Source organism: Scyliorhinus canicula, chromosome 2 (assembly GCF_902713615.1).
Source record: "Scyliorhinus canicula chromosome 2, sScyCan1.1, whole genome shotgun sequence".
Lineage (NCBI taxonomy): Eukaryota > Metazoa > Chordata > Chondrichthyes > Carcharhiniformes > Scyliorhinidae > Scyliorhinus > Scyliorhinus canicula.
In genome coordinates, this window is record NC_052147.1 from 287,192,145 (window position 1) to 287,212,671 (window position 20,527).

Genomic DNA, 20,527 nt, shown 5'->3' on the forward strand with positions numbered 1-20,527 from the left:
TGGTAAATTCACACTGTATATTGTAAGCGCAGTAGCGTTACCCGACCACTAGGGAGAGTAGCTCTGGGAATGCTCAGGAGCTTGTACAGGGTTCCACCCTTGGCTCCGCCCACGACTCCTCCCCCTTGTGCTGCTGTATAAATACCCTTGCCCAGAGTCAGCCTGCAGTTCACCGAGAGTTCATCGACGGGTAACAGGCTGGCTCTGAAGTAAGTTGATTAAAACCTATATTCATATCGGAAAACACGTGTCTGGTGAATTGATGGTTCCATCAATTTAATCAACTTAAGAACAGTCAAGATCGATCATGGAATTTGCCCTCAAGCCTGGACGACTTGAACTCGACCCACAGGATGCAGAGGCTAAAGAAATCTTCTCCCACTGGCTGCGGTGCTTTAAGGCCTACCTGGCAGAAGCGAGCACAGCCGAAACGACAGAGGAACAGAAGCTAAGCACGCGAGGGTGAGCCACCGAATCTCTACGCAACTAAACTCGGCCGGTTCATATACTGCAGCGCTAGCGGTACTCGATAAGATATATGTAAGGCCCATTAACAAAGTTTACGCACGCCATGTGTTCACGACTCGCCGCCAGCGGCCTACAGAATCACTCGCCGAATTTCTAAGGGAACTCAATAATTTGTCCAATGACTGTAATTACCAAGCGGTTACCGCGGCTGAACACAGGGAACTTGCTGTACGCGATGTTTTTGTAGCGGGCCTCAGGTCTAACTATGTGCGCCAACGACTGCTGGAAAAGGGGGCCCAGGACTTAGAAACGACTGTGGAAGCTGCTACCACGATGGAGGTCTCCTTCCGCAGCCTTAACTTGTTCCCCGCGGACCCCGCAACTCAATCATGGGCCCCCGATCAGCGACTCCCCCAGGCCTGTGCTACGCGGCCGCCCAGCCGCCATGCTGCTCCAGCCAGCCACCATGCTGCCCCAGCCACTATGCTGCTCCAGCCACTATGCTGCCCCAGCCACTATGCTGCCCCAGTCAGCCACCATGCCGCTCCAGCCACTATGCTGCCCCAGCCACTATGCTGCCCCAGCCACCATGCTGCCCCAGCCACCATGCTGCCCCAGCCACTATGCTGCCCCAGCCACCATGCTGCCCCAGCCACTATGCTGCCCCAGCCACCATGCTGCCCCAGCCACTATGCTGCCCCAGCCACCATGCTGCTCCAGCCACTATTCTGCCCCAGCCGGCCACTATGCTGCTCCAGCCAGCCACCATGCTGCCCCAGCCAGCCACCATGCTGCTCCAGCCACTATGCTGCTCCAGTCAGCCGCCATGCTGCTCCAGCCAGCCACTATGCTGCCCCAGCCACTATGCTGCTCCAGCCACTATGCTGCTCCAGCCAGCCACTACACTGCTCCAGCCAGCCACTATGCTGCCCCAGCCACTATGCTGCTCCAGCCACTATGCTGCTCCAGCCACTATGCTGCCCCAGCCAGCCACTATGCTGCCCCAGCCACTATGCTGCTCCAGCCACTATGCTGCCCCAGCCACTATGCTGCTCCAGCCAGCCACTACACTGCTCCAGCCAGCCACTATGCTGCCCCAGCCACTATGCTGCTCCAGCCACTATGCTGCCCCAGCCAGCCACTATGCTGCCCCAGCCACTATGCTGCTCCAGCCACTATGCTGCCCCAGCCACTATGCTGCTCCAGCCAGCCACTACACTGCTCCAGCCAGCCACTATGCTGCCCCAGCCACTATGCTGCTCCAGCCTGCCATTACTGCGGCCAGAACCAGCACCAGCGGCAGCACTGCCCGGCCCGCAACATGACCTGCAGCAGCTGCGGGCGGAAATGCCATTACGCGAGAGTGTGCCTCGCAAAAAGGGCCCCAGCTTCCAACTCCCCAGCGGCACAAAGTAATCGCTCCCCACACCCGCAGGCCCGCGGGGCCCGAAACGCTGCGGCCTATGCCCCGACTCCGCCCCTTCCCGCCACGTGCTTCCCGCCGGCTTCTTGGCAAACCTCCACCATGTGGCCGGCCACGTGCGACTCATGGGGGGCGCCATCTTGGACGCCCTCTTCCTCGCCGCCCGCCATGTGCGATCCATGGGCCCGACCTGAATCTCCACGCTCGGACAACTCATCGGAAGAGTACGACTATGAACTCAGAGGGCAGTCATCACGGGGCCACTCCAGCACAGCTGATCGAGCCGCCGACTACCCGCAACTCAGCACAGTCACTCTGGACCAATCACGCCCGAAGCATCTGCGAAATTCGATGGCAGAGGTCCAAATCAACGGGTACAACACGCCATGCCTCTTCGACTCCGGGAGCACTTAGAGCTTCATACACCCAGACCTGGTAAGATGCTGTTCGCTCCCTGTTTTCCCCGTGCGGCAAACTATCTCGCTCGCTTCAGGCTCCCATTCGGTCCAGATCCAGGGACGCACCACCGCGACACTCACAATCCGAGGCGCTAGCTACTCTAAATTCAAACTCTACGTTTTGCCCGAACTCTGCGCGCCACTCTTATTAGGCCTAGACTTCCAATGCAACCTCAAAAGCCTCACCCTCAGCTTCGGCGGGCCCCTGCCCCCACTCACTATCTGCAGCCTCGCTACGCTGCGAATCCCCCCCCCTCCTCTCTTCGCCAATCTCACAAAGGACTGTAAACCCGTAGCCACTCGTAGCAGGCGGTATAGCCGGCAGGATAGGGTATTTATCAGAGCAGAGGTCCGAAGGCTGCTCAGTGAGGGGATTATAGAGGCCGGCAATAGTCCCTGGAGAGCTCAGGTGGTGGTCGTTAAGACCGGGGAAAAATTCCGTATGGTTGTCGACTATAGTCAGACCATAAATAGATTTACGCTCCTCGACGCGTATCCCCTCCCCAGGATTGCAGACATGGTAAATCAGATCGCCCAGTACCGGCTCTTTTCCACGGTGGATCTGAAGTCTGCATGCCACCAGCTCCCAATCCGCCCGGAGGACCGCCACTACACGGCATTCGAGGCCGATGGCCGCCTCTTCCATTTCCTCCGGGTCCCTTTCGGCGTCACCAATGGGGTCTCGGTGTTCCAACGAGCAATGGACCGAATAGTGGACCAGTACGGGCTGCGGGCCACGTTTCCGTACTTGGACAATGTCACCATCTGCGGCTATGACCAGCAGGACCACGGCGCCAACTTCCACCGTTTTCTCCAGACAGCACAGAAATTAAACCTTACATATAACAAGGAGAAATGCGTGTTCCGCACAAACAGACTGGCCATCCTCGGCTACGTCGTGGAAAATGGAGTCCTGGGCCCAGACCCGGACCGTATGTGCCCCCTCTTAGAACTCCCCCTCCCCCATTGCCCCAAGGCCCTCAAACGGTGCTTGGGCTTCTCCTACTACGCCCAGTGGGTCCCTCAATATGCGGACAATGCCCGCCCACTCTTTAGGGCCACACGATTTCCCCTGTCAGCTGAGGCACGCCAGGCCTTCAGCTGCATCAAGGAGGACATCGCCAAAGCAGCCATGCGGGCGGTGGATGAATCCACTCCCTTTCAGGTTGAGAGCAACGCCTCAGAGGTAGCTCTAGCAGCCACACTAAACCAGGCAGGGAGACCAGTCGCATTTTTCTCCCATACCCTCTCCGCTTCAGAACTCCGACACTCCTCAGTCAAGAAAGAAGCACAAGCCATCGTGGAGGCTGTTCGTTACTGGAGGCACTACCTCGCAGGTAGGAGGTTCACCCTCATCACCGACCAAAGATCGGTTGCCTTCATGTTTGACAACTCGCAAAGGGGCAAAATTAAAAACGACAAAATTCTGAGGTGGAGGATCGAACTCTCCACCTACAATTACGATATTAAATATCAACCCGGGAAGCTCAACGAGCCTCCGGATGCCCTATCCCGCGGGACATGCGCCAGCGCGCAGATTGACCGATTGAAAGTCATCCACAATGACCTCTGCCACCCGGGGGGTCACCCGGCTCGCCCACTACATCAGGGCCCGAAACCTGCCTTTCTCCAACGAGGAGGTAAAAGCGGTCACCAGGGATTGCCCGATCTGTGCAGAGTGCAAACCGCACTTCTATAGACCAGACAGGGCCCACCTGGTCAAGGCTTCTAGGCCCTTTGAACGCCTCGCGATTGATTTCAAAGGGCCACTCCCCTCAATTAACAAGAACGTTTACTTTCTAAACGTTGTAGATGAGTTCTCCCGTTTCCCATTCGCTATCCCGTGCCCCGACATGACCTCCCACACAGTCATCAGGGCCCTGCATAGCATCTTCACCCTGTTTGGTTTCCCCAGCTACGTGCACAGCGACCGGGGCTCGTCCTTCATGAGCAACGAGCTGCGTCAGTACCTGCTCGACAAGGGCATTGCCTCGAGCAGGACTACCAGCTACAACCCCAGGGGGAACGGGCAGGTGGAGAGGGAGAACGTGACGGTCTGGAAGACCGTCCTACTGACCCTCCGGTCTAGAAAGCTCCAAGTCTCCCAGTGGCAGGAAGTCCTCCCAGACGCGCTCCACACTATTAGGTCCCTTTTGTGCACAGCGACCAATCAGACCCCTCACGAGAGGCTCTTCATTTTTTCCAGGGGCACTACCACGGGGGTCTCACTTCCGGCATGGCGGAGGACGCCGGGCCCCGTACTCCTGAGGAAACACGCCAGGGCACACAAAACCGACCCCCTTGTTGAGAAGGTGCGCCTGCTCCACACCAACCCCCAGTACGCATTCGTCGAGTTCCCTGACGGCCGTCAGGACACAGTATCCCTCCGGGATCTGGCACCCGCCGGATCCAGCGCCCCCTCTACCCCCACAGAAGGACCCCTCACCCTACACCCCATGCTGCCGCCCCCTCACGCTCCCGAGCCCACGAGCTCGCTCCACCAGTTCCGCGCACCCACGCCGGCCAGCCCCCAGCGACCCCAGTCCCCGGTCGAACCAGGAGAGTATGAAGCTCGGACACAACCCTCCCTGGAGTCCGTCATCGTACCCCAGCACACAACACCCATCCAGCCACCGCAAGAGGCTGCAACCCCGGTGCTCCGCAGATCACTGCGGACAGTTCGACCACCGGACAGACTTACTTTGTAGACCACCACCCCCGCCGGACTTGATTATTTTGCAGGGGGTGAATGTGGTGAATATAACATGGTAATTCACACTGTATCTTTTTAAGCACAGTAGCGTTACCCGACCACTAGGGGGAGTAGCTCTGGGAATGCTCAGGAGCTTGTACAGGGTTCCACCCTTGGCTCCGCCCACGACTCCTCCCCCTTGTGCTGCTGTATAAATACCCTTGTCCAGAGTCAGCCTGCAGTTCACCGAGAGTTCTTCGATGGGTAACAGGCTGGCTCTGAAGTAAGTTGATTAAAGCCTATATTCATATCGGAAAACACGTGTCTGGTGAATTGATGGTTCCATCACTCCACACAGACAGTGACCCAGAGCCAGGATTCGAACCTGGGACCTCAGCACCGTGAGGCAGCAGGGCTAACCAACTGCACCACCGGGCTGCCCTCGCCCCTCGTCATTTTGTGCACCGCAATTAGGTCACCCCTGAGCCTCGTCTGTGCGAAGGAAAACTACCCCGGCCTTTCCGATCTCTCCTCATAATCTCCCAGCCCTGGCAACATCCTTCTGAAAGCGTCCCCACTGAGCAGTCAGCCCTGATGTCTTCCCCTCTTGGTAACTGTGTGATTTCCATTCCTGGTGGAATTTGGTGACGGAGAATACCGCTGTTCTGTGTTTCAGTATCCACGTATAATGCTGTGGCTGATGATTGAGTTCGCCATCATCGGCTCTGACATGCAAGAAGTGATTGGTACAGCGATTGCCATCAATCTACTCTCCAATCAACGGTAAGGTGTTCGAGAAGCAAAACACATTTAGGGCAGCACGGCAGCATTGTGGATAGCACAATCGCTTCACAGCTCCAGGGTCCCAGGTTCGATTCCCGGCTTGGGTCACTGTCTGTGCGGAGTCTGCACGTTCTCCCCCTATCTGCGTGGGTTTCCTCCGGGTGCTCCGGTTTTCTCCCACAGTCCAAAGATGTGCAGGTTAGGTGGATTGGCCATGATAAATTGTCCCTTAGTGTCCAAAAATTGCCCTTAGTGTTGGGTGGAGTTACTGGGTTATGGGGATAGGGTGAAGGTGTTAACCTTGGGTAGGGTGCTCTTTCCAGGAGCCGGTGCAGACTCGATGGGCCGAATGGCCTCCTTCTGCACTGCAAATTCTATGAAATATTGGAAAATAATTGTATTATGATGTGACATATAAATCATTGCAGGCAATATTTTTTAGTTCTTGAGATTGTTAAGAACTAAGAACTTGCCTGAATTCCAGGTAGAGGTCAGGACAGGTCCCAACAGACCCTGGGAATTGGTGCAAGTGTGTGGTTGGGAGTGGGCTGCGCACGCAGAGATTAGCATCGTGAGGTCTTCGAACCAGGGACAAGTGTCCAGTGCACCTGCAATGGGAGGAATACCTGATCCCGGAAGCCAGGAATTGGCTGCTTTAACAGAGGAATCCTGGGACATGGACAGGTCCCAGAGAATGAGACAGGGAGAGACAGGGGAATGAGCCATCGGGAGGAGGAGACCAGTGGGGGAAACCACTGACAGGAGAAGCAAAAGGATGGGCCAAATGGCCTCCTCCTGCACTGGGGGGGGGGGGGGGGGGGGGGGGGGGCTATGGTTCTAGTGAAGGATCAGGAGAAGCTCTGCAGGGGCAGAAAGGCAGCAGAAGATTGGTGACTCTGAGGCAAAGATGACCCTTGGGAGCAGTGGAGTGTTGCTGGGCGTGATGACAAGCTGAGTGTGTTCCCGCGAGTCGGTGCTGGGATGCAGACTGGGGTATGGAAGGGGAACATCGCCCATGGGACACAAGACTGAGACCCTGAAGGCGAGGTGAGCAGTCACTGAGGGAGTCCGAGCTGTGTTGGGAGGGAATACAGAGGTTCGACCTCGAGAGGAACGAATGAAGACTTCCAATCCTCCGTGAAAGAGTCAGAGTTTGAACCAGATTGTGTAATTCACAGTGTTCACTGACATATGGATGGGTGACAGAGAAATCTGTGGGATCCGCCTTGGTAAGACGCAAGCATTGCCAGTTAGGCCAGCATTTAATTGCCCTTCAGAAGGTGGTGGTGAGCTGCCTTCTTGAACCGCTGCAGTCCATGCGGTGTAGGTACAGGTATCGGCTGCTCTTGTCCTAGGTGGTAATGGTCGTGGGTTTGGAAGGTGCTGCAGAAGGAGCCTTGGTGAGTTACTGCGGTGCATCTTGTAGATAGTACACACGGCTGATACTGTTTGTCGGTGGTGGAGGGAGTGAATGGTGAGATGCTTAGCTGGTAACTCTGGGTCTGTCAGTATGCCCGTCAGTATTGTGCCCTTGTGGAACTGTTCAGCCTTTCTGGGCATCAACACCCAGATTTGTCAGGAATTACATAGGCAATATCTAAATCAGTATCGTAGGATCTGTTCTAACCTTTTCCTTATCTTTGAATTTACTGGTGCTCACTTAAAGCATTGGCTAAATATTCATGATTCTTGCAGGATTCCACTTTGGGGAGGAGTCATTATCACTATTGTGGACACCTTCACGTTCCTGTTTTTTGAAAAATTTGGTATGTATTAGTCCTCGTGTTGAATATCGTTCTCTGCAACTTTTAATTTTATTTCTTTCTTCTCATCGTCTTTGGTGCTCTGAGGTTGGCTCTGCGAAGGATTGGCTTTTTCTCCACAGCTATGTGTGGTTGGGATTTCCTCATTGCAGGAGGAGGTGGGAGTGTAACAAAGATTCACGAGGCTGGCTCCAGGGGAAGGGGATTGTCCTGAGGAGAGATTGAGTTGGCCAGACCTGTATTCTCTGGAGTTTAGTGATCCATCTGAAACGTATAAAAGTCTTCTAGATCACAAGGTGGATTCTGAGAGGCTAGAGCATCTGAAACCAGCGATCAATGTCTCAGGGTAGCATTGTGAGGAGGGGAAATGTCTCCACGCATTGAGTTTTGAATTTTTGGAATTCTCTACGCCAGAGGACTGTGAATGTTTAGTTCTTGAAACACAGAAATTCAGAAAACACAGAAAACAGGAGCAGGAGGAGGCCATTTGGCCCTTCGAGCCTGCTCCACCATTCGTTATCATCATGGCTGATCATCCAACTCAGTAGCCGAATCCCAGTTTCCACATATCCTTTGATCCCCTTCGTCCCAAGTGCTATATCTAACTGCTTCCTGAAAACATACAGGCCGAGATTCTCCAAAATCCCGGCCAAGTGTTGACGCCGGCGTAAACACCGGAGTGTTTAACGCCGGCATCAATGCCCTTGGCCCAGCGATTCAGTGGTGCATGGCGCCAGAGTGCTGTGCGCTGCCACGGCGGCCATACGCGGCCCTGCAGGCCGTCTCCGTACCAGTGCTACGCAACATGTCAGAGCCACACAGCGGGCTCGCGCAGAAGGAGGTAGGCCCTCTCCAGATCACGCGCGCCCGCCAATTGGTAGCCCCCGAGCGCGGGCCTGGCCGTCATGCAGGCCCCCCGCTGGAGTCTGATCCCTCCGCCCCACACCAGGACCACCAGCGCACCCACGGGTCCAAGCTCCCACCACGTGGTACCAGATTGGAACCACGCCGGCAGGACTCAGCCAGTCGCCCATGGAGACCACGCGCGTGCGCTTGGCGGCGATTTTGCGGTCGCCGGAGAATCGTGCCCCGGCATCAGACCGGTGTGGCGGGAATTTCCAGCGTCACCGGGATTCTCCAACCCAGCTTGGAGAATCCCTGCAGCAATGTTTTGGACCCAACTACTTTCTGTGGTAGTGAATTCCACAGGCTCACTACTCTGTGGGTGAAGAGGACATTACCAGTGCAGTAGATAACGGGGAGCCGATGGATGTGGTATATCTGGATTTCCAGAAAGCCTTTTACAAGGTGCCACACAAAAGGTTGCTGCATAAGGTAAAGATGCATGGCATTAAGGGTAAAGTAGTAGCATGGATAGAGGATTGGTTAATTAATAGAAAGCAAAGAGTTGGGATAATGGGTGTTTCTCTGGTTGGCAATCAGTAGCTAGTGGTGTCCCTCAGGGATCCGTGTTGGGCCCACAATTGTTCACAATTTACATTGATGATTTGGAGTTGGGGACCAAGGGCAATGTGTCCAAGTTTGCAGATGACACTAAGATGAGTGGTAAAGCGAAAAGTACAGAGGATACTGGAAGTCTGCAGAGGGATTTGAATAGGTTAAGTGAATGGGCTAGGGTCTGGCAGATGGAATACAATGAAGTTGGTTTACAGGTGCAACAGGTGATTAAGAAGGCAAATGGAATTCTGTCCTTCATTGCTAGAGGGATGGAGTTTAAGACTAGGGAGGTTATGCTGCAATTGTATAAGGTGTTAGTGAGGCCACACCTGGAGTATTGTGTTCAGTTTTGGTCTCCTTACCTGAGAAAGGACGTACTGGTGCTGGAGGGTGTGCAGAGGAGATTCACTAGGTTAATCCCAGAGCTGAAGGGGTTGGATTACGAAGAGAGGTTGAGTAGACTGGGACTGAACTCGTTAGAATTTAGAAGGATGAGGGGGGATCTTATAGAAACATATAAAATTATGAAGGGAATAGATAGGATAGATGCCGGCAGGTTGTTTCCACTGGCGGGTGAAAGCAGAACTAGGGGGCATAGCCTCAAAATAAGGGGAAGTAGATTTAGGAGTGAGTTTAGGAGGAACTTCTTCACCCAAAGGGTTGTGAATCTATGGAATTCCTTGCCCAGTGAAGCAGTTGAGCTCCTTCATTATATGTTTTTAAGATAAAGATAGATAGTTTTTTGAAGAATAAAGGGATTAAGGTTATGGTGTTCGGGCCGGAAAGTGGAGCTGAGTCCACAAAAGATCAGCCATGATCTAATTGAATGGCGGAGCAGGCTCGAGGGGCCAGATGGCCGACTCCTGCTCCTAGTTCTCATGTTCTTATGTTCTTACGAGAGGGTCATTTAAACGAGGAAGAATTGATTAAAAATAAATAGCTGGGATCTGTGCCTGAGGGGTGACTCTGTCAGGATGTGTTCACTGCTAACGGATTACATTCTGATTCCAGGTCTCAGAAAGCTAGAAGCCTTCTTTGTTTTGCTGATCACCATTATGGCAGTAACATTTGGATATGAGGTAAAGATACGGATCGGCAATGGTGCTTTTTACACAAAGAGATTCCCAACATTCCCAACATTTCAAATCATATCCAAAGGCTGTTTGACAGAAAAGGAGCATTCCCAGATTCTAACATCAACCGGGAATGTCTCAATCGGAATTGAAACAAAGAACAAAGAACAAAGACAATACAGCACAGAAACAGGCCCTTCGGCCCTCCAAGCCTGTACCGGTTATGATACCAACGTTGGCAAAACCCTCAGCCCTTCCTTGTGCCGTATCCCTCTATACCCATCCTATCCATGTGTTTGTCAAGATGCCTTTTGAACGCCGTTAATGTATCTGCTTCCACAACCTCCCCTGGCAACGCATTCCAGGCACTCACCACCCTCTGTGTAAAAAACCTGCCTCTCACATCGCCTCTAAACTTTGCCCCACAGGACCTTAAACCTATGCCCCCTGGTGACTGACCCCTCCACCCTGGGAAAGAGTGCCTGCCCATCCACTCTATCCATGCCCCTCATAATCTTGTAGACCTCGATCAGGTCGCCCCTCAACTCCGTCTTTCTAATGAAAACAGTCCGAGTCTATTCAGCCTCTCCACATAGCTAACACCCTCCATCCCAGGCAACATCCTGGTAAACCTCCTCTGCACCCTCTCCAAAGCCTCCACATCCTTCTGGTAGTGTGGCGACCAGAATTGTGCGCAATATTCCAAGAGCGGCCTTTCCAAGGTTCTATACAACTGCAGCATGACTTGCCAGTTTTTATACTCGATGCCCCGTCCAATGAAGACAAGCATTCCGTCTGCTTTCTTGACCTTGTCCACTTGTGTTGCCACCTTCAAAGATCTGTGGGCCTGCACGCCCAGATCTTTCTGACTTTCTATATTCCTTAGAGTTTTACCATTTAAGGTATATTTCACCTCTATATTAGACCTACCAAAATGCATGACCTCACATTTGTCTGGATGAAACTCCATTTGCCATTTCTCTGCCCAAATCTCCAACCTATCTATGCCCTGCTGTATCCTCTGACAATCCTCAACACTATCTGCCACCCCGCCAACCTTGGTGCCATCCGCAAACTTACTAATCAGACCGGCTACATTTTCCTCCAAATTGTTTATGCACAAACAACAGAGGCCCCAGCACCGATCCCTGTGGAACATCACTAGTCACAACCTTCCATTCAGAAAAACACCATTCTACTGTTACCCTTCTGTGACCGAGCCAGTTCTGTATCCATCTTGCCACCTCACCTCTGATCCCATGTGACTTGACCTTTTGTACCAGTCTGCCATGAAGCATCTTGTCAAAGGCTTCACTGAAGTCTATGTAAACAACATCCACCACCCTTCCCTCATCAATCATCTTCGAACCCTCCTCAAAAACCTTGATCAAGTTAGTGAGGCATGACCTCCTTCACAAAACCATGCTGTCTATCGCTAATGAATCCATTTGTTTCCAAATGGGTATAAATCCTGTCCCTGAGAATTCTCTCCAATAATTTACCTACACCGACGTGAGGCTCACCGGCCTATAGTTTCCAGGATTATCCCTGCTACCTTTCTGAAACAGCGATACCACATTAGCTATTCTCCAGCCTCTGGGATCTCATCTGTAGCCAATGAGGATACAAAGATGTCAGTCTGAGCCCCAGCAATTTCCTCCCTTGCTTCCCTCAGTACCCTGGGATTAATCCCATCCGGCCCAGGAGATTTACTACCTTAATATCTTTTAAAAGACCTAATACCTCCTCCTTTTCAATGTCAACGTGACCCAGACTGTCCACACACCCTACCCAGAATCCTCTTCCAGAAAGTCCTTTTCTGTAGTGAACACTGATACAAAGTACTCATTTACTACCTCGCCCATTTCCTCCGGCTTCACCTTAATCCTGCTTGTCAAGGACTTTTCATGATACATTCTAACCCTTCTAATTTCCCGCTTCAGTACCTTCCTACTTTCTTTATACTCCTCAAAGGTTTCGACTGTTCTCACCCTTCTGGACCGTACCAAAGTCTCCTTTTTCTTTTTGATGAGGTTCACAATATCCCTCGTTATCCAAGGCTCCCTAAACTTCCCAGATTATCCTTCGTTCTCTCAGCAAAGTCACGTTCCTGAATCTTAATCAACTGTCGGTGAGCTTAGTTTGAGAATGGTGACAGGCGAAGGGGATGATCTTACAGAGATGGAGCCCTGGTACAAATTCCCCTGTGTGAAATATCCTTGACCCTGATTGAGCAGAGATGGTGACTGTGCTGATATGCATCACTGTAAATACACAAGGGGTTAATGTAAATACACTACAACTAAGTAAACACTAGAGGGAGCACCAGAAACATCATGACATGCAGACATACAGCTAATGAACACATAGAATAGGACACGACCAATGGGCTGTCAAGACACCCAGAGGTGACACTACCACAAGGGGGCATTACACAACCCATATATAAGGACAGGGCACACATGCTCCGTCTCTTTCCACAGGCGACACTTAGAGAGAAGGACAGGGGCAGATCAGGAAGCATCACACCCACCACGTGGCTTAGAGCAGACTGGTTAGTTAGACTGAGTTACTAAAGCAAGATTAGCAGGAGAGTCAAACTCAAGTAGGAGAATTGTTTACTGTTCAATAAATGTGTTAAACCTATCTCCGAGTCGGGAGCTTCCTTTGTCAAAGCATACATCAAGGAAGCAGCTTATGCGACACAAAGCAGCATAACACAACATGGTACCAGCATTGCCTGTTGAATCTATATAGTTCAACTCAGAAAGATCCGTGACTACCAGCAACAGCACCCAGGCAAGATGATTGAGATTCCGGTTCCTCAGGTACCATGGCAATCTCAATACCAACTGGCGTGCATTCAAACAGAGATTTGAGATTTACGTGGCAGCATCCGACCTAGATGGCGTGGCCGGTGCTGAGAAGATAGATCTTCTACTCACCATTGCGGGTGAAAGTGCAACAGAAATCCTTCAAGTACTCCACGGGGCAGGACAAGAGAGATTTCCAGAGAGTCTCAGACAAGTTTGAAAACTACTGCGAGGTGACCACAACAGAAATCGGTAAAACTGGTGCCAATGCTCACCAAGAGGCAAAGGTAGGCTTGCAACAGAAGCAAACGGCAATTTTGATTGGCAGCCATCATGCGCAGTTCTCCAGAAAACGCGAACCGGCGAAACTGTTTTGTGCATGTGCGAGAAACCGCGCATGCGCAGTTGCGAAAAGAACGCACAGTGAAGGAAAAGCGATCTGCGCATGCGCAATCCATTCCTTCGCTCTACGTCACAAGCGTCATGATGTCAGAGGCCCCGGACCACGCCCATTTAAAGGGGAAATGTCCAAAAATAGTGGAAAAAAATTTTAAACCAGAAAACACAATTCTTTCACCTGGAACAACAGCACAATGCCTGAACTTTGACCAGTAGCTGAAAGTAACCTCCACAGAACCCTGCAACAAGCAGTTAGCACCGCCCAAAGAGATGATTTAGTCCTTGAAGACTACGACTCAGACGATGATTTCTTCCTTGGACACAGAGAGCGCAATGTCAGCTCCGACACAAAACGTGATGATATGGCCGTGAAGACTGCGACTCGAAAGATGATTTCATCATTGGACGTAGCGACCACAGTACCAAGTCCGAAACGCAACGAGATGATGTGTACATTGAAGCATCCGACTTGGACATGGATGAATTCATCGGATTTGAGGATCCTCAGCCCAACATAGACGACATCCCGATCCACGAGTACAGGATTCTGCTGCGGCCTCACGCCAAGAGACAGAGAGCAGTACAAGCCCACAGAGAGTGGCCTGCTGCCAAAAGAGTGGTCCACACACCACGAAGAGTCCCCGACTCCACGCAGGGAATGATGCCAGACTCCACAGAGAGAGCGGTACAAGCCTCCACAGAGAGCTCATTGACAGACTCCACGACGGAAGCAACGTAAGACTCCAGAGAGCAGTCCTTGCATGAACAAGACCATGAAGGCCTAGCAACCTTATCTGAGCAACCAGCAGCAGACGATGCAAGTCTGCCACGCTCAAGTGCACAGCAAGATGACTATGACAGTTTACCACGCTCACTTGAACAACAAAAAGACTCTGACAGTCTACCCAGCTCATCTAACCGACAAGAAGACACTGAAAGTCTACCCACTGTATGTGCGACAAGTGACAAAGGCTTCACAATTCCCATACAAGATGTGCGACATCTCAGCGAGACTGACAGATCTCAGCTAGAATGTACAGAGGCACTCGACAATCAAAGTGAGGCTACTAGTGACTCCAGTGACACCACGTTAATTCACACCTCATCCACACCAGCCTTTCCACGAGAAAATGCATTCCTGAAAGTTTTGACTCCGGACGGGGAGCATCAAGACACCTCAAATGATTCAAGTGAACCAGAAAGGGCTCCAGACGGGAAGCATCGACAAGCCAAAGATGATTCCAGTGAACCGGACACCAGGACACTGACGGCGTTCACAACGGAATGACAACATCAACATCGACACTTCCATAACAGCACAAGAAAGACACTCGGCCGTGTAAATTCATGAACTTTGGACTCATAACTATTATTTGGTATTGTATGATCCTCAATGTCATCATAACTATTCTTGTATCGTCATCACAGTCATCATAACTTCTCCATGTAGTCACTTATCTACCTGTTTTTGTTCAATTTTCGTTAACAATGTACAGAAAATATGTAACATGAAAAAAGGGGTGACTGTGCTGATATGCATCACTGTAAATACACAAGGGGTTAATGTAAATACACTACGGCTAAGTAAACACTAGAGGGAGCACCAGAAACACCATGACATGCAGACATACAGCGAATGAACACATAGAATAGGACACGACCAATGGGCTGTCAAGACACCCAGAGGTGACACTACCACAAAGGGGCATTACACAACCCAAATATAAGGACAGGGCACACAAGCTATTGTGACACTTAGAGAGTAGGACAGGGGCAGATCGGAAGCATCACACCCACCACGTGGCTTAGAGCAGACTGGTTAGTTAGACTGAGTTACTAAAGCAAGATTAGCAGGAGAGTCGAACTCAAGTAGGAGAATTGTTAACTGTTCAATAAATGTGTTGAACCTATCTCCAAGTCAGGAGCTTCCTTTGTCAAAGCATACATCAAGGAAGCAGCTTATGCTACATGAAGAAGCAGAACACAACAGTCAGTACCTGGCACACAAGGTGAGGTGGTGGAAATATTCAGGACGTAGCATTCTGGGTCAGTGGGATTGGCTTCACCTCTTTCCTGGACTGGTGCGAGCTTATCAAAACCGACCATCGAGCGGTAGTGGGGTAGTTGGCACCAACACAGAAATGTGGTGACTAATTAGACCCATCTGTCTGATCCACCAATCAGTGAAATCACAGATGCTCTGCTCTGTATGACATTGTGGTGAATTTGCAGAACATATCTATCACATTGAATCATAGCATTGACAGTGCAGAAGGAGGCCATCCCGCCCATCGCGTCTGCACCGGCCCTTGGTAAAAGCATTCCACCCAAGCCCACACCTTCACCCTATCCCCGTAACCCCTTAAGCCCACCCAACCTTGTTGGACACTGAGGGGCAATTTAGCACGGCCAATCCACCTAACCTGCACATCTTTGGACTGTGGGAGGAAACCGGAGCACCCGGAGGAAACCCACGCACACACGGGGACAGGAATCGAACCTGGGACCCTGGCTCTGCGAAGCAACAGTGCTAACCATTGTGCTACAATGTGTTTGAAGAGGATTAACAGAGTGGGGAAGATACAGGGAGGAGACAGGGATAGTCTGAAGTTTACCCTGATTCTATAATCAGTGTGGGTTACAGTCACTCACTAACTCGCTCTCTCTCTCTCTCTGTACAGTACGTGATGGTAAAACCGGACCAAGGAGAGGTGGTGAAGGGATTATTCTATCCGTACTGCTCTGGGTGTGGAAGGAATGAACTGCTTCAGGCTGTGGGTATCATTGGGGCAATTATAATGCCCCATAATATCTACCTCCACTCAGCTCTGGTCAAGGTAAGTACTCCTGTTAGTGATAAGTAACAGTAAAATGTGACTACTGCTCTTATCCTGATCACAAGAGGTAATCACTAATCACTATAGGTAATCACTATAAAGTGAAGTTGTATGGGGTTCAGGGTGTACTAGCTAGATGGGTAAAGAATAATGAATAAAGGATAAAGATGGATAAAGAACTGGCTGGGCAACAGGAGACAGAGAGTAGTGGTGGAAGGGAGTGTCTCAAAATGGAGAAGGGTGACTAGTGGTGTTCCACAAGGATCCGTGCTCGGACCACTGTTGTTTGTGATCTACATAAATGACCTGGAGGAAGGTAGAGGTGGTCTGATGAGCAAGTTTGCAGATGATACTAAGATTGGTGGAGTTGCAGATAGCGAGGAGGACTGTTAGAGAATACAGCAAAATATAGATAGATTGGAGAGTTGGGCAGAGAAATGGCAGATGGAGTTCAATCCAGGCAAATGCGAGGTGATGCATTTTGGAAGATACAATTCAAGAGCGGACTATATGGTCAATATAGGGAAAATTGATGTAAAGAGAGATCTGGGAGTTCAGGTCCATTGTACCCTGAAGGTGGCAACGCAGGTGGATAGAGTGGTCAAGAAGGCATACAGCATGCTTGCCTTCATCAGACGGGGTATTGAGTACAAGGGTCAGCAGGTCATATTACAGTTGTATCGGACTTTGGTTAGGCCACATTTGGAATACTGCGTGCAGTTCTGGGCGCCACATTACCAGAAGGATGTGGATGCCTTGGAGAGGGTGCAGAGGAGGTTCACCAGGATGTTGCCTGGTATGGAGGGTGCTAGCTATGAAGAAAGGTTGAGTAGATTAGGATTGTTTCCGTTGCAAAGACGGAGGTTGAGGGGGGACCTGATTGAGGTCTACAAAATCATGAGAGGTATGGACAGGGTGGATAGCAACAAGCTTTTTCCAAGAGTGGGGGTGTCAGTTACAAGGGGTCACGATTTCAAGGTGAGAGGGGGAAAGTTTAAGGGAGATGTGCGTGGGAAGTTTTTTACGCAGAGGGTGGTGGGTGCCTGGAACGCTTTGCCAGCGGAGGTGGTAGAGGCGGGCACGATAGCATCATTTAAGATGCATCTGGACAGGTATATGAACGGGCGGGGAACAGAGGGAAGTAGACCTTGGAAAATAGGCGACAGGTTTAGATAAAGGATCTGGATCGGCGCAGGCTGGGAGGGCCGAAGGGCCTGTTCCTGTGCAGTAATTTTCTTTGTTCTTTGTTCACACTATCTTCATATCTCACACATAAACCTGATCAATTTCTCTCTCAGTTGTTCCGGTAATATTCCTGTTGGTCTGTTACTGTCCCCCTCTACCTGAGTTAATTTAACTATTTAACAATCACTGCTCTGCCCATTGTTTTCCCCAATCAAACGGGCTGCAGGATTATGCTTTGATCTGGGGTTTGCAGACCTGGATGGGGTGCTGGACATGGTGTTTGCTATCCCGGGCGAGGGAGGTGTAATGGATGAGAGATTTTATTCAATGATTCTGTCTCTTTAATTCAAGGTAAAGTGGGGGAATGATCTGTCCTGGATTCTGTCCGACAACAAGCCTGGGTGGCTCGGTTGCCATGGGGACCTGGGGGCCCCAGATTGAAAGCTGTTGAAATGAAAAATGAAATGAAAATCGCTTATTGTCACAAGTAGGCTTCAAATGAAGTTACTGTGAAAAGCCCCTAGTCGCCACATTCCGGCACCTGTCCGGGGAGGCTGGTACAGGAATTGAACCGTGTTGCTGGCCTGCCTTGGTCTGCTTTAAAAGCCAGCGATTTAGCCCAGTGTGCTAAACCAGCCCCTCTGGGCAAGGTGCAAAGTTTCCACATCTGAAAACCAAGGCAGGAGCAGCTGGGCCGGGCGGTGGGCAGTCACTCCCGTATGGCACCATCTTCACTCCAATGGGGATGGGGAGGGAGGGGGGGGGGGGCATTGAAATCAGGATCGACAAGCCCAGAAACATGCGTAGGTAGCCATGGGAGTGGCCTAATACTGCAGTCAGTCCTCCCCAGTACTTTAGGACACTGTCTCAGTTATGTTATAAGATTTGAGGTCCCTTAGCCCTGAGCCCCCATTACCCCCTTGGCCCTTAACACCCCCCATGCCATCTCACCCAATATGTGCGGGTGAGGTGGATTGGCCACAAAAATTGCCCCTTAATTGAAAACAATTATTGGGTACCCTAAATTTAAAAAAAAAATCTCAAGTGATTAATCTGTGATGAAAAGAAACAAACTTCTACTCATACACCACATCAAAGACAGATAGTCCTTTAATAAGCTCTTTAATCTGTAATTAAAACCGTGAAATGAAAAACCACTGCTGAGGGAATTGTAGCTTTTGGAAATCAGTAAAACCATTCTCAAACACACCTCAGAGAAATGTCAGTAAACAATTATTGAAACTCCCAGAACAGAGGGGCTGGTTTAGCTCGCTCGGTTAAATCGCTGGCTTTTAAAACAGACCAAGCAGGCCAGCAGCACGGTTCGATTCCCGTACCAGCCTCCTCGGACAGGCGCCGGAATGTGGTGACTAGGGGCTTTTCACAGTAACTTCATTGAAGCCTACTCGTGACAATAAGTGATTTTCATTTCATTTTTCAACAAATGCTACACCAACTGACCTGTCAATCAAATCAGGACCATGAGGTTTTTTTTTGATTACACATTTCCACCCCCTTTGTGTGAGGAAGTGATTCCTCACATCATCCCTGAATGGTCCGACTCCAATTTTATGGTTCTCCCCCCTTGTTTTGGACCCCCCCCCCCCCCCCAGGGGATATAGTTTCTGTACCTATCTCATTGAATCTTTTAATTATCTTTAACATGTGCCGTCGACACCATCATTGGAATAGAATCATTGAATTTACAGTCCAGAAGGAGGCCATTCAGCCCATCGAGTCTGCACCGGCCCTTGGAAAGAGCACCCTACCTAAACCCATACCTTCACTCTAACCCCACACCTCCACCCTATCCCCGTCACCCCACCAAACCTTTTTCGGACACTAAGGGGAATTTAGCTTAGCCAATCCACCTAACCTGCACATCTTTGGACTGTGGGAGGAAACCGGAGCACCCGGAGGAAACCCACGCACACGGGGAGGACGTGCAGACTCCACACAGAAAGTGAAATGAAAATCGCTTATTGTCACGAGTAGGCTTCAATGAAGTTACTGTGAAAAGCCCCTAGTTGCCACATTCCGGCGCCTGTCCGGGGAGGCTGGTACGGGAATCGAACCGTGCTGCTGGCCTGCTTGGTCTGCTTTAAAAGCCAGCGATTCAGCTGAGTGAGCTAAACCAGCCCCTGAAAGTGACCCAAGCTGGGAATCGAACCTGGGACCCTGGAGCTGTGAAGCAACTGTGCTAACACCTGTGCTACCGGGCTACCGAGATATTGACCTCTATTAGTCACTTGCTGGATTATTTCTCCTTGTGTTTCCCCAGAGTAGACAGGTTAATCGTTCCAGACCAACAGAGGTGAAGGAGGCAAATAAGTATTACCTGATCGAGTGCTCCATCGCGCTGTTTGTTTCCTTGCTCATCAATATATTTGTCATTGCTGTGTTTGGAGCTGCCTTCTATGGGAAATCTAACATGGACGTGGTGAGTGAATACTTCTGTCTGAACAATACCTTCTGGAACCAAACAGAGAACAGGCTTTTATGGACTAGGTACTATGTATTGAACTAGAATTAATTAATGATCTCATAGAGAAAGGATCCTCGAAGGAAGAGTGATCATAACATGGTAGAATTTCCCATTCAGTTTGAGGGTGAGAAACCAGGGTCTGAAACAGATGTCTTAAACATGAAAAAAAACCAATTATAAAGTTATGAGAGAGTTAGCTGAAGTAAGATGGTAGAGTTGCAGGGGCAGACATATAAAGAGATACTTCACAAATCTTAATAAAAAAAGATTTTATGAGAAGGATGTTCAATCCGTGGCTCACTAAGGAAGTTAAGGATAGTATCAAACTGAAAGATATTCGATGCTGCAAAGGCAGGCGCTCAACCAGGAGACTGAAAATTTTAGAACCCAGCAGAGGACAACACAAAATATAAATGGAGAGAAATTAGAATGATGAGCGTGCGTTGTCAAGAAGTATAATAACAACGAGGGGGCAGAAGCCCCCCACCAGGATAGTCACCTGGAACGTAAGGGGACTTAACGGCCCAGTGAAGAGATCTAGAGTCCTCACCCACCTCAGAAATATGAGGGCCGACATAGTCTACCTCCAAGAGACGCACCTAAGGGAGCAGGACCAACTGCGGGTAAGAAAGGGCTGGGTGGGACAAACCTATCATTCCTGTTACGGGACAAGGGCCAGGGGGGTGGCGA

At 50.6% G+C, this 20,527-nt stretch overlaps 1 protein-coding gene across 7 annotated transcripts in view; it reads left to right on the forward strand.

Annotated features, from left to right (window-relative positions):
- Positions 1-20,527, forward strand: part of LOC119962230 (natural resistance-associated macrophage protein 2-like) — a 95,471-nt gene that overhangs the window by 43,134 nt on the left and 31,810 nt on the right. For all 7 annotated transcript variants that reach the window (XM_038790212.1, XM_038790213.1, XM_038790214.1 and 4 more), the window contains 5 exons: positions 5,718-5,824; positions 7,520-7,590; positions 10,057-10,124; positions 16,012-16,167; positions 19,634-19,792. In XM_038790212.1, coding sequence (XP_038646140.1) covers positions 5,718-5,824; positions 7,520-7,590; positions 10,057-10,124; positions 16,012-16,167; positions 19,634-19,792 — 561 coding nt within the window. The remainder of the gene's footprint in view (positions 1-5,717; positions 5,825-7,519; positions 7,591-10,056; positions 10,125-16,011; positions 16,168-19,633; positions 19,793-20,527) is intronic.